Genomic DNA, 15,614 nt, shown 5'->3' on the forward strand with positions numbered 1-15,614 from the left:
TTACGCTTACAAAACTGAATAAGTATGGGAAACACCGACATTACTTTATTTAAATGACAAAAGAATTAATTTTAAATCAAGAAATTGAAAGAAAATTTATTTATAACGATTCAGTGATACCACTTCTTACATCCATCATAAAACGACGTATAATAGTCTAATTTTAAAGGTCTCCAGAAGTCTGATATGTTCTATATAAGTAAAATAAGAATTAATAATATTATGTGTAATTAATTAATCTATACTTTTTATATTTGTTTATATTTTAAAATTACTTTTTACCTAAAATATTCTTATAAAATTTAACATAGATAATATCATATATTATGTAATATAATATTTAATTTAAATAAATTAATACAATGATTATTATGAATTAGGTATTGTTAAATAATATACATATCGAATTTTAACTGGATAAATTAATAGTAATGAGTAATATATCTTATTGTACTGATGTTTATGAACTCTCACAACTCAGAAAGTCTAAAATTCTATCAAAAGAATTAAACATAATATAATGACTATTACCAATTGCGGTTTCTTAAACAATATATACAGAGTGAACTTTTAACGGAACATACTTTTTGTAACAAGTAATTACTGAACTGAATGATAATATTAATATTACTCAATCGATTTGTCAAATTTATGTATAATCTCATTGTACTGATGTTTCTACGCTTACAAAACTGAATAAGTATGGGAAACATTGACATTACTTAATTTAAATGACAAAAGAATTAATTTTAAGTCAAGAAATTGAAAGAAAATTTGTTTATAACGATTCAGTGATACCACTTCTTACATCAATCATAAAACGACGTATAATAGTCTGATTTTAATGGTCTCCAGAAGTCTGATGTGTTTTATATAAGTTAAATAAGAATTAATAATATTATGTGTAATTAATTAATCTATACATCTTATATTTGTTTAAATTTTAAAGTTACTTTGTACCTAAAATGTTCTTATAAAATTTAGCATAGATAATATCATATATTATGTAATATAATATTTAATTTAAATAAATTAATACAATGATTATTATGAATTAGGTATTGTTAAATAATATACATATCGAATTTTAACTGGATAAATTAATAGTAATGAGTAATATATCTTATTGTACTGATGTTTATGAACTCTCACAACTCAGAAAGTCTAAAATTCTATCAAAAGAATTAAACATAATATAATGACTATTACCAATTGCGGTTTCTTAAACAATATATACAGAGTGAACTTTTAACGGAACATACTTTTTGTAACAAGTAATTACTGAACTGAATGATAATATTAATATTACTCAATCGATTTGTCAAATTTATGTATAACCTCATTGTACTGATGTTTCTACGCTTACAAAACTAAATAAGTATGGGAAACATCGACATTACTTAATTTAAATGACAAAAGAATTAATTTTAAATCAAGAAATTGAAAGAAAATTTATTTATAACGATTCAGTGATACCACTTCTTACATCAATCATAAAACGACGTATAATAGTCTGATTTTAAAGGTCTCCAGAAGTGTGATGTGTTTTATATAAGTAAAATAAGAATTAATAATATTATGTGTAATTAATTAATCTAAACTTTTTATATTTGTTTATATTTTAAAGTTACTTTGCACCTAAAATATTCTTATAAAATTTAACATAGATAATATCATATATTATGTAATATAATATTTAATTTAAATAAATTAATACAATGATTATTATGAATTAGGTATTGTTAAATAATATACATATCGAATTTTAACTGGATAAATTAATAGTAATGAGTAATATATCTTATTGTACTGATGTTTATGAACTCTCACAACTCAGAAAGTCTAAAATTCTATCAAAAGAATTAAACATAATATAATGACTATTACCAATTGCGGTTTCTTAAACAATATATACAGAGTGAACTTTTAACGGAACATACTTTTTGTAACAAGTAATTACTGAACTGAATGATAATATTAATATTACTCAATGGATTTGTCAAATTTATGTATAACCTCATTGTACTGATGTTTCTACGCTTACAAAACTAAATAAGTATGGGAAACATCGACATTGCTTAATTTAAATGACAAAAGAATTAATTTTAAATCAAGAAATTGAAAGAAAATTTATTTATAACGATTCAGTGATACCACTTCTTACATCAATCATAAAACGACGTATAATAGTCTGATTTTAAAGGTCTTCAGAAGTCTGATGTGTTTTATATAAGTAAAATAAGAATTAATAATATTATGTGTAATTAATTAATCTATACTGTTTATATTTGTTTAAATTTTAAAGTTACTTTGTACCTAAAATATTCTTATAAACTTTAGCATAGATAATATCATATTTTATGTAATATAATATTTAATTTAAATAAGTTAATACAATATTATTAATGTGTTGCTAAATAATATACGTATTAATTTTTAACAGGATTAGTATTGTGTAATACTTCTTATTGTACTGTAGTTTTACGACTCAGAAAGCCTAAAAATCTACCAAAATAGTTGAACATAATATAATTACTATTATCAGTTACGCATTTTAAACAATATAAAGTGAACTTTTAAAATATAGATTTAAAGAGATTTACTCATTTTAACTGTTTAGAATAATTAATTATATTACTCAATCAATCTGTCAAATTAAAATATCAAGTAAAACATTAAATTTTGTCAAAATTAAACCGAATAAAACTAAAAACTTGTCGCAATGACTCTTTTAACTTAAATTTAAGAGAAGAAAATGTAATAAAGTTTACTTAAAATGGTTCAGCAATGTCATATCTTACAACCAACATAAAATAAAGTAAAACTGTGTTATGGTAAAGGTCTCAAGCCGTCAGATCTGTCTCATAAAATTAAACTAACAATTATTAAATCATCTACTTTATTTATATTGGTTTAACCTTTAAAATTACATTACTTTCAAAATAATTGAGGACATTTTATTATTTAAGCTCAGAAAGATTTTTATCAATTAGGAGTAACAGATAATTTCTGAATCGAATAATAATTAATTAGTGTTATTGAATATAAATATTTTGTTATATTCAATTAATGTTAGAGAGGTTTTGTGCCTAAAACTGTGACTGAAGACCGAAATACACCCAACGTAACTTCGTCTAAATCAAGAAGCCGAAACAAGGAAATGAAACGAAAATTATTCATAACGGTTCAGTAATGTCACAGAATATTGCCAACATAAAATAAACCTAAAATTGCGTGACGGGTCGGGCCTTAAAAACCGTTAAAATTATGGACGTCAACTCAAAAAAATCACCCTGTATCTTTCATAATTCAATCATAAATAACGATGGTGATAGAAACGTAACATGCCATTCATTTCAATCTGAATTTTTAGTGCACCGCACCACGATTTTACGACGGCATCATAAACCGGCGTTTATGAGCGGACTATATAGTGAACCATGAGGACATCCATGTGGTTGTATAAATACCTTGACCTACTCAAATTTATGTTTATTTGGCAAATTAAGTGCCTTATAAACCGATTCGGTTAATTGTCGGTAATTTACACCTGGAATTAAACAGGTGATAAACCAGTTGATGTAAAATTTGCCGGGTCCAGATAAACCAGGCAAAACGTTTATGGTGAGACGCTTCAGTCCCAATTATTGTGGCCATGGTGATTTATGGTTTGTCCCACCAAAAGAAAATGTTAAGCTAGAGCACCTTTTTCATAGTAAAAATGCTAAATCATAAGCATGGTGAAGTTGCTGATTCACTTTAAAATTGTAGTACATCTTGTACACACATTAAAAACCAACATTTATTACCATTAAGTCTTTTAAAACAATGATAGGCTGGTGATTATTGTTCATGGCTTAACTGGCTCTATTTATAAACAGTGTCACTGACATCATTACCGTCGCTTGAATTAATTAAAAGTGAAGCAATATTTCACAGCGAAGGTGGACATACTTTACAAATTAGTACCGGAGTTACGAAAGCGAACGTCTAACATCAAAATTAAATTCAATGAGTCACAGGTGATGAACGAAACAAAGCCTATTTGAGCGTCCAATAATATTATCCAGTCCGTAAATTAAATTAAGATAAATTGATGCAAATGTGACGTAATACGTAATCTACGAAGCCCGACAGTTGAGCCGGCCACGCTCTTGATACAACCGAAAGGCGTCCTCCTCCAGTTCAGAAATAAATGTTATCTCACAGTCGAGGAATTTGGCAACGCAGTAAACAACGCCACACAACTGTGTTTGTGTGTCACCACCCACAATGATTGTTATTTTATAATTAATTCGTATTAATATCAGCGGCACAATTATAAATTGAGACTCGTGTGAACCTCAATGGTGGATGGCAGATGTGATTTTTTGGACGGTAGCTGGGAATTTGAATGTGTTGAAGGTAAGAATTATGAATCACCAGTTGTAGGTGCGCAAATTATTGACTTAATGCAACTTATTTATTAAAGCTTCGATTATTGGTGGTGATTCAATTATGAAGATTATCAAGTTCATTTGTCTATTTGTCTAAATAATGTTATATATTATCAAAAGTTCAAAAGATAATTATTGATCTGAATGATAACCAACCAGTCTGTCAAATTTATACATAAACATTTGTTTATAATCATATTTATGAGCTCTTAAAACGCAGAAAGTCTTAAAAAAAGTATTAAAATAGTTGAACATAATGTAATATTTAATTGTTCACAATGATTATTATCAATTAGGACTTGTAAGACAATATATAAAGTGTACTTTTAATGTAAAATATTCATTCTAACAAGTAAATATTGATCTGAATGATATATCTATATTACTCAACCAGTCTGTCAGATTTATATATAATAAACATCTTTTATACTCCTATTTATGAGCTCTTAAGACGCAGACAGTTTAAAAAAAAGTGTTAAAATAATTGAACATAATATAATATTTAATTGTTCACAATGATTATTATCAATTAGGACTTGTAAGACAATATATAAAGTAAACTTTTAATGTAAAATATTCATTGTATTAGGTAAATATTGATCTGAATGATAATATCTATATTACTCAACCAGTCTGTCAAATTTATATATAATAAACATCTTTTATATCCATATTTATGAGCTCTTAAAAGGCAGAAAGTCTTAAAAAAGTATTAAAATAGTTGAACATAATGTAATATTTAATTGTTCACAATGATTATTATCAATTAGGACTTATAAGACAATATATAAGCTGAACTTTTAATGTAAAATATTCATTGTATCAGGTAAATATTAATCTGAATGATAATATCTATATTACTCAACCAGTCTGTCAAATTTATATATAATAAACATCTTTTATATCCATATTTATGAGCTCTTAAAACGCAGAAAGTCTTAAAAAAACTATTAAAATAGTTTAACATAATGTAATATTTAATTGTTCACAATGATCATTATCAATTAGGATTTGTAAGACAATATATAAAGTGAACTTTTAATGTAAAATATTCATTGTATCAGGTAAATATTGATCTGAATGATAATATCTATATTACTCAACCAGTCTGTCAAATTTATATATAATAAACATCTTTTATATTCATATTTATGAGCTCTTAAAACACAGAAAGTCTTAAAAATACTATTAAAATAGTTGAACATAATATAATATTTAATTGTTCACAATGATTATTATCAATTAGGACTTGTAAGACAATATATAAAGTGAACTTTTAATGTAAAATATTTATTGTATCAGGTAAATATTGATCTGAATGATAATATCTATATTACTCAACCAGTCTGTCAAATTTATATATAATAAACATCTTTTATATTCATATTTATGAGCTCTTAAAACGCAGAAAGTCTTAAAAAACTATTAAAATATCTGAACATAATGTAATATTTAATTGTTCACAATAATTATTATCAATTAGGACTTGTAAGACAATATATAAAGTAAACTTTTAATGTATAATATTCATTGTATCAGGTAAATATTGATCTGAATGTTAATATCTATATTACTCAACCAGTCTGTCAAATTTATATATAATAAACATCTTTTATATTCATATTTATGAGCTCTTAAAACGTCGAAAGTCTTAAAAAAAGTATTAAAATAGTTGAACATAATATAATATTTAATTGTTCACAATGATTATTATCAATTAGGACTTGTAAGAGTGAACTTTTAATATAAAATATTCATTGTCTCAGGTAAATATTGATCTGAATATTTAATTGTTTACAATGATTATTATCAATTAGGTCTTGTAAGACAATATATAAAGTAAACTTTTAATGTAAAATATTCATTGTAATAGGTAAATATTGATCTGAATGATAATATCTATATTACTCAACCAGTCTGTCAAATTTATATATAATAAACATCTTTTATATTCATATTTATGAGCTCTTAAAACACAGACAGTCTTAAATAAATATTAAAATAGTTGAATATAATAAATTGAGTTTTTTTCAGTTATAATTAGAGATAAAATTGATAATTTATATTTTTTTAATAATTTTTACAATCAATATAAATTCATGATTAAAAATTAAATAGTAATAATATTAATAAGATTCACTATTGTAGAAAAAAATAATCAATAATTTAATTATTTTTGCAACTAATTTATTTAATTTAACAGTAAATAAATTGATCATAAATATTAATAAATTAATATAAAATAACTTAAATAACTTTTTGTTTTAGAAAATTAATTAATAACATCTCAAATTTACAACAAAAAACAATATTGTGTATTTTTATAAAGTCGGTTTTAAAATATAAAGTATATTATTATATATGAGTATTACTATTATTAGAATTAACAGATTAATTAATAGAATTATTAGAAAGAATTAAATTCAATGTAATAATATGAAAAATATTAAAATTTTTTAATTAAATATAAATTTAATATATAAAAAAATTCAACAAATGAATGCAAAACATACTTAAATTAATTTTTTCAATTTTTCCTGTTTTAGAAAAAAAAAAGTTAAACATTTATTTATTTATTTGTAATTAGGACCTTAAGTAACAAGTTTCAAAAATTAGAATAAAACAGAATAAAATTATAAATGTAGTAATAATTAAATTCAAGATAAGTCTTGAAAACTATTAAAATAGTTGAACATAATACAATATTTAACTTGTCCTCAATAACAACTATCAATTAGAGTTTGTAAGACAATATATAAAGTGAAATTTTAATGATATATAATAATATGTATATTACTCAACCGATATGTCAAATTTATAGTTAAACATATTTTTGTATTCATATTTATGAGCTAAGAAAGTCTTGTAGTGAATTTGAACAAATAATTATTGATCTAAAAAATAATATTTATATTTTCCAAACGATGTGTAAAATTTCTAAACATATTGTTGTATTATTGTTAAATCTTCAGTTATTAATGATGATCCAGTTAGAAGAAGACCTTATGAAGACAAGACCATCAATTAATACACCTATTTGGTCGAGGAATGTTACATAATATCAAAAGTCATCGGAGTTAAAAACAAAATTCCTTGAATAGTAATTTAAAAATATATGCAAGCATATTAAGCTGTTAATGACAACGTCCATAATGAACGTGCTATTTTTAGACCATAATTCACATTATAGCGGTTTCTGGTGTACAATTATCATTTAAAACTAGGCATTATTAACTTCGGTATCCAGCTTATGGTAATCGTCGATTGCATCAATCCCATTGATCAGCAAATCCGTCTTTCTGTTCACACCACCGCATCAGGACATCACTCTCGGAAATAACAAGATTCCTCCTCATTTGCAGATAAAGCATACCCTTATCCGACGACCTAAGGCGTTTTGTTTTTGTTCTTACAAATAAAAAAGCCATGAACGCGAAAATGGGATATGCAAATTGGCCGGTATTGATTCCACGAGAGTGCGCAGACGCCGGAGCTTTTGACGCGCGCGTCATTCGCAATAAAACTTTATTTTAATGGCGGCAATCGATTTGTACTTATAAAAAATAGGATTTTTGGGAGGAAAATTGAGGAATTAAGCTGAGATGTGGGCAAAATGAAGGCGAGGATTGTAGGGTGGTGCGAAGAAGCGGCCCCAACCGGTGCCGGTGGTGAGTTGAACGCACCCAGTTGGATTGATTCGGCGGGTACCACCGAACGGTTTTTCTGAACGTATTTAAAATTATAATTACCTGGTCGTCCTTCGCCGCCGCCGCGTCGGAGCACGTCGCAACGAAGTTGAAGCGTGGCCGCGAAGAAATGGCTCCAGTTAAGCCAAGTCAAGAAGAAAAATTGAAAAAATTAAGTCGTGTGTGAGTGTATTTTTGAATTAGTGCCCCGGCCGGGGAGTCGGGTATCGAGGAGATCACCACACCACCACTTTCCACTGCGACTCGTTGCCAACTGTCGTGCGTTGCAGTCCCTGTGCTCCGACCGTACGCTCTGCCGGGCCCCGGACCCGAAACCATTAACATAAATTATCGTAGGAGACAGTTAATATTGGGTCATAAACTTTGCAGTGCTCACAGAGGAACCCCGGGGGCTCCGATACGCGCTCCCTTTTCACGGAACTTTTTCCAGTCGTCCTTCTATTGACGGGTGAGATTTCGTGGTGCCGGCCACTTTTTTCGACGATTGTTTGACGGACGAGAAGGGTCGTACGTTTCTTTGACAGCAGTTGTGGAGAATGAACAAATTTTACCGTTCTACACCACCGATGAAACTACTCATTTCAGTCGTTTCGTTCGGGTTTTCTAGTTTTATTGGCGGTTCTTTAATTTTATGTGTTTACGACATTCAATAAATTAAAATCGAGTTTTAAATATCACTATTTTACGCTCATAAACCACTCATTCAGATTTTCAAGATTGAATTCAATGATTCTTAAATTTGGGATAATAATAAAGTTGTTAATAAAGAACAAAAATGTTTTATTAAAAATAGTTTTTAAATTATGTAATTGAAAGAACTTTATTTATCACTGTCTTATTTATTTATCAATGATTATAAATTTAATAACATTTAAATTTAGGATAATATAATTAATTAATAATATCTAAAATGTTTTAATAGAAATAATTTTTAAAATGTATTAAAATAAATAATATTAATAAAAATCTAGTTTTTAAAATTATAAAATTTTATTTTTTTATATGATGATCAATAACTCTATAAAACATTATAAAAGATATTTTTGATATTCAGTCATTTAAAATAATAATAAAAATCAAAATAACTATTTAAAATGTGAATGAATTAAATTTTTTAATTTATATTTTTCTTGTGTATATTTAGAATTTATATAAATTTAAAAAATGACCAATTTATATAATTTTAAAATAAACAGGCTTCAAAAATTACATAAATTAGTTATGTAATTGATATAATAAATTGACCTAATTTATTTTTTTTCTGTAACACACAATATATGATTAAAATTTTCAATAAATTAATACTAATAAACCTAATTCTAACTAATTTATGTAATTTTTGAAGTCTGTTTATTTTAAAATTGAATAAATTGAGCATTTTTTAATTATAAATTATTTAAAAAATTGATCATTTTTTAAATAATTTTTACGGTAAATATAATTTCATGATTAAAAATTAAATAATAACAATATCAATAAGAATTAAATTCATTAATTCATTTATTGTAGAAATATATTAATCAATTATTTAGTTATTTTTGCAACCAATTTATTTAATTTAAAAGTAAATAAATTCTACAAAAATATCAATAAATGAATATAAAATAAACTGACACTATTTTAGTTTAATTCAGTTTTAGAAATTTAATTAAATAATCAATATTTAATCAATAACATCTCAAATTTATAAAAAAATAATAAAAGTATATTTTTATAAAGCAGTTTTTAAAATATAAAATATAATATTATTTTTTAATTAAATATAAATTTAATATATTAAAAAATTCAATAAATGAATGCAAAATAAACTTAATTAATTTTTTTCGACATTTCCTGTTTCCTGTTTAAAAAAAAAACTGTTAACCATTTATTTATTTATTTTTAATTAATAAGACCTTAATCAAAAGTAGTTTTTAAAATTAGATTAAAACGTAAAAAAATTATAAAAGTAATAATAATTAAATATAAATTAAACAATAAAAGAATAATAATCTATAAAATATTAATAAATGAATAAAATTTTGAAATATATTCTTTACTTTTCTTATTTCCTATTTTAGAAAAAAATTATCAACAATTTATTTATTTGTTTAATTAATGAGAATTTAATTAAAATAAATTTTTAAAATTAGATTAAAACAGCATAAAATTATAAAAGTGTCTGTTATCAAAATTTAAAAATAGATTTAATTTTAATTAATATGTATTTAATTATTGTTATTTAATATTATTTTATTAGATGGCATAAAACAAGACAATTTATTTTTTTTTTTTATTTCTTCAATTTTCTTCCATTTCTGTTTTCTTAATAAAATGAATTAATAACTGATCTATTTTTATTAATATAAATTAAATGATGCAATTAATATCAATTTTATTGGATGTCATGAAACAAGAATTTATTTTTTTATTTCTTCAATTCTGTATATCTGTTGTTGGAAAAAATTAAATTATGATTACAGTAAAATTAAATATTAATTAATAACAATTAAATCTGTTAAATAGTTATAAAGGAATTTGAATTTAATTATATTTTTTTCATTTTATAAAATTGATTATATTTTCAATATTATTCATTCTATTTTTAATTTTGAAAATTCAATATTTATGTGAAAAAAATAAATAATAATAATAACAAATATTCTTAATTTTCAATAATTAAACATTTCACCTTTAATTTTTTTAATTGTAAAATAAAATAAATAAAATAAAAATACAATAAATCACTATTTGTTATATTTAATATTAATTTGAGAACTAAATATATCATATAATAGATAAAAATAGTAAATTTTTAAAATTTCGGAATGAATAAAAAAATCGAAAATACAATAAATAAATATTTATTATATTCAATATTAATTTGGAAATGAATAAAGGTAAATAAAAATACAATATATAAATATTTGTCTTATTTAATATTAATTTGAGAACTAAATATATCAAATAATAAAAAACTTAAAAATAGTAAATTTTTAAAATTTAGGAATGAATAAATAAATAGAAAATATAGTAAACAAATATTTGTTATATTCAATATTAATTTGGAAACCAAATAAACCAGATAATAGTTAAAATTTTAAAATACTAAATTTTTGAATTTCAGAATTAATAAAACATAAATAAAAAATATAATAAATAAATATTTGTTTTTATTTAATATTAATTTGAGAACTAAATATATCAGATAATAGATAAAACTTAAAAATAGTAAATTTTTAAAATTTAGGAATGAATAAAAAAATAGAAAATACAATAAACAAATATTTGTTATATTCAATATTAATTTGGGAACCAAATAAACCAAATATATAAAATTTTAAAATACGAAATAAATTTGGGAATGAATAAAAAATATATAAATATTCGTTTTATTTAATATTAATTTGAGAACTAAATATATCAAATAATAGATAAATACTTAAAAATAGTAAATGTTTAAAATCTGTAAACGAATAAAAGAATAGGAAATACAATAAACAAATATTTGTTATATTCAAAATTAATTTGGAAATCAAATAAACCACATAATAGATAAAATTTTGAGGTACTAACTTTTTAAATTTCAAAATGAATAAAACAAATAAAATATACAATAAATACATATTTGTTTTATTTAATATTAATTTGAGGATTAAATATATCAAATAAGAGATAAAACTTAAAAATAGTAAATTTTTAAAATTTATAAATGAATAAAAAAATAGAAAATACAGTAAACAAATATTTGTTATATTTTATAGATAAAACTTAAAAATATTAATTTTTTAAAATTTGGGAATGAATAGAAAAAAAATAGAAACAAGTATTTGTTATATTCAGTATTAATTTGAAAACTAATAAAACATAAAAATAGTAAATATTTAAAATTTGAGGATAAAAACATAAATATATATAAATAAATAGATATTTGTTATATTCAATATTGATTTGAAAATTAAATAACTCAGATAATAGATTAAAACATGCATAAAAATATTTGTACATAAAAATTATTTCAACAATTAACACTATCAAGATATCGCTTGATTTCAATAGAAAAAACCTTCCAATAAAATATCGCTGTGCAAACATACCTGTAAAATATCCCCTTGTATAGTCTAGTTTAAAAAGGTCGGCCCTCACTCCGATTGTGTGGAAGTAGTTGTGACGTCACGGGATGCAGCTGTCACTCAAAACGGATTCAAGTTTCGGGAGCCTGACATGGAGAGTCGTCATCAACGCCTATTTCGTAATGGCTGACTGTGCGGATTAGACGGGACGAACTGGGGAGTTAACCACCGCGTTTCAGATCATTTCAATTGTTGACATCAATGACGTTTATATAATATTAATAAAATCGATATTGCTACTCAAAGATGTCTTAAATGTTTTAATAAAATGGCTTAGAAATTTATTTGATGTCGATTTATTGACAATTTGTAATAACTACATAATTTAATTATTCCTTCTTAAATAATTTATAATTTCAATTCACAATAATTTACTTTATTAATTTATACAGATGTAAATTATTTAATATTTAAATAATAATTTAAACTAACTTTTAAAATCTTAATTTCTAAAGTTAAATATAATATTTATTGTCAATTAAATAAATTAAGTTTAGAATACTTAAATGACTTTTAAAATATTAAAAAACATAATAATAATAATATCATTTAATTTCATAAAAATCAGGGGGTTGTTAAAGTTCTGCAGTTTAAATAAGTTAAATTATTTAAACTGGATATTTATTATTTAAATGAATTTGAATTAATAATAAAAATAAATTATGTTTAAATAACTAATAAAATTTTTAAAGATATTTTTAGAATGAATAATGTATGTCACTTCTCTTAAACTATTAATTCTTCTTAAACGTGAATAATTGACTCTAATTCCGCCTATAATATAAATTTAAGTTAACACACCCACTTCACATTTACAAAATTTTTCTAAAGACAAAATATGCTTGATAAACAAAAATAAGAAGTTAAATAAACGGCTAGTGCGCCATCTAAACGGTCAATACTATAACTAGTTCTATAAGGAGTGATATTGAGTCGAATTCTGTAAAATGTAACCTATGCAGCCCAGATTACTTTTTTCTTATACCTACATTTGAATTAATTTAAGAAATCTGAAGAAAATTTTTATAATATATACATTTCAGAAATACTTTTAAAGGTTTTTATACCCTTTAATTAATAAAAATAAATATTTTTCACATAAATTCATAACATAAATCATTTATTTCACGTGGAAGATTTCTTCTTTTTCTTAAGTTCCAAGTTCTGTTAATAGAGCTACTGTCACAGTAAAGTAGAAAACTACAACTATAAAATTAAATAAACTGTAAAAAATTCTTCATAAATACTACATATAGATATACTTATCTATATATAACTTATTTGGAAACTTAATAATATGAGGAATTGGAGTTAATTGAATTAATTAGGTGTTTTTGGTTTACTTTAGTCTCTCGATAAGCTATATTTAAATTCATTACTATTATCATTCCAAAAGTAGCTTCACCAATTATATATAAGTTTAAAATGAGTTTCTACAAAATAGAAAATATGTTCAATATTTAAGGTGACTTAATAAGCATCACTAACTTTTATAATCCTTGTTCTGTAAGATAATATAAAACATGTTGTTAATTCTTTTCCTTTTAAGTGGAGTAAATCCTTCTTCTTCCTTTATTTTTTTGGCATTTGGCATGAATTATTTAATGGGAACTTGTTACACGCCAAGTAACACAAGTCGACAGCATAAATAAATCGCACGAAGGCACGGAACGTCTAAAAAATGAAAGTACACACACAAAAGGACATAAATTGCCGACAGTACTCCGCATTGCATCGCATTACAAATGTAAATGTCGCCAGGTCTCAGATCGAGGCTGGCATCAAGTGGCTGGTGGTCAGGAATCAAAATAAAGTCTTCTTTGTCATCATTTCTTCATCCGACTTCGGAATCGGGCTCATTCAAAAAATATCAACAAAGAACGATTTGCATATGGTTCTTTTGCATGCGTAAATTTACGTAAAATACGAATTCCTACATAAATGCATTAAAACATCTCGAGGTTGAAACTTTGACGACAGATTTATGTTGTGGAATGACGCACAGATATAGTCAAGATTTCAAATGTCACTTTGCCCAGGTTAAAATAAGAAGAAGTGTATTGTATTAAAAATGCCTCTTTACCATTTGAATTTGATCTATGAGTTTGAAGACAATGATCCATTTTAAAACACACATTATTGTCCAATAGTTTAAAACTGTCAGTCAAATTTTGCTTACTAGTGTATTTTATTATTATTTTTTTCAGATAATATTAGTGCTTGGTCTGCCATCGAGGTGACAAAACAGAATTTAGTTTAAATGAACAAGGTAATGCTGCATTAATAAAACAATAACATCAAATATTCATCAAAGTACCATTTTAGATGAACGAAATACCAAGCCCTGAGCTTCTGGACCAATTCGAATGTAAGGTTTGCTACAACTACTTGTTCCCTCCAATTCGAATGTGCGAAAATGGTCACAACTTTTGCAACAACTGCTTCACCCTGACTCACCTCTGCCCGTACTGTCGGGGTCAAAAATTGGACGACCACAACTTCAAACTGGAGAAAGCAGTAAAGTTGTTCAGCTTTCCTTGCTCAAACAAAGACGAAGGTTGTGGGTTTATAGGTGTACCAGAAGAAGTTGTCTCTCACTTGAAAGCATGCGACTACACCATAATAAATTGTCCGTTTTCTGTGTACCCCATAACAACCTGCAATTGGAAAGGAAATGCTCGCCTTCTCTTAAGTCACTGCAGGCAACATCACTCGGAGAACGTTCGCAGCAGAGACACCCACATATCCATACAATACGAAGACGGAGCCTGTGTACAAATTATACACGACGAAACGGAAGAACCCAAAGGATTATTGATTTTAAGCATCATCAAATTCACCAGAGCAAGATATTTTCAGATGCACTCGTTGTTTGATAGGAAGGCTGGCTTTAAAATTTCTTTGCGCACTTACAAGAACTCGGAAGTTCTGAGGTGCGAAAGTGTCAGCAGGGATTATTCGTATTTTAGAGACGATTGGCGGGACTTGAAGAATTGTCTCGTGTTTCCAAGGAATTTGGTTCCTAATCCTCAGTTTAAACTATCATTTAGATAATGTAGTTTCGCTGAAATGACTTCTACAAATGTAGTATATATTTGACAAACAAAATAATATTTTATAGTATTATATTTTATAAAATAAAGATGTTTTCTTAACATGCAGACTATTTTAATATGAATACTTCTGTATATAAGTTATTGTGTGTACATTTTCTGTGTATTGAAACCTTAAGTAACACATTAGGAAGACTAATGAGTATTATTATTAATAATAATAATAATAATAATAATATAATAATAATAAAATAAGTTTTTTAGTTAAATAAGTTTAAGTAACTAACTTTGAGGATAAAATATTCA

General features: G+C 24.6%; 1 protein-coding gene and 3 long non-coding RNA genes across 6 annotated transcripts in view; 2 read left to right on the top strand and 2 right to left on the bottom strand.

Annotated features, from left to right (window-relative positions):
- Positions 1–8,881, bottom strand: part of LOC109597275 (uncharacterized) — a 52,295-nt gene extending 43,414 nt beyond the window's left edge. For both annotated transcript variants that reach the window (XR_002191418.2, XR_007547590.1), the window contains exon 1: positions 8,186–8,881. This is a non-coding gene — a long non-coding RNA (uncharacterized LOC109597275). The remainder of the gene's footprint in view (positions 1–8,185) is intronic.
- On the top strand, positions 4,337–12,539 carry LOC126265037 (uncharacterized). 2 transcript variants are annotated; one of them, XR_007547591.1, is made up of 2 exons: positions 4,337–4,404; positions 12,243–12,539. It is a non-coding gene; the product is annotated as an uncharacterized LOC126265037 (long non-coding RNA). The 2 variants fall into 2 exon arrangements; XR_007547592.1 differs by having other exon boundaries at positions 4,366–4,404; positions 12,248–12,539.
- An 819-nt stretch (positions 12,540–13,358) lies between these two features.
- On the bottom strand, positions 13,359–14,168 carry LOC126264875 (uncharacterized). The gene is made up of 2 exons (XR_007547475.1): positions 13,744–14,168; positions 13,359–13,688 (listed from the first exon to the last, which is right to left on the bottom strand). It is a non-coding gene; the product is annotated as an uncharacterized LOC126264875 (long non-coding RNA).
- A 192-nt stretch (positions 14,169–14,360) lies between these two features.
- Positions 14,361–15,410, top strand: LOC109597276 (uncharacterized). Its single transcript, XM_020012921.2, has 2 exons — positions 14,361–14,524; positions 14,581–15,410. Exons 1-2 carry the CDS (start codon positions 14,516–14,518, stop codon positions 15,307–15,309), a joined length of 738 nt encoding a protein of 245 aa, XP_019868480.2. The 5' UTR covers positions 14,361–14,515; the 3' UTR covers positions 15,310–15,410.
- The last annotated feature ends 204 nt before the right edge of the window (positions 15,411–15,614 follow it).

Source organism: Aethina tumida, chromosome 3 (genome assembly GCF_024364675.1).
Source record: "Aethina tumida isolate Nest 87 chromosome 3, icAetTumi1.1, whole genome shotgun sequence".
NCBI lineage: Eukaryota > Metazoa > Arthropoda > Insecta > Coleoptera > Nitidulidae > Aethina > Aethina tumida.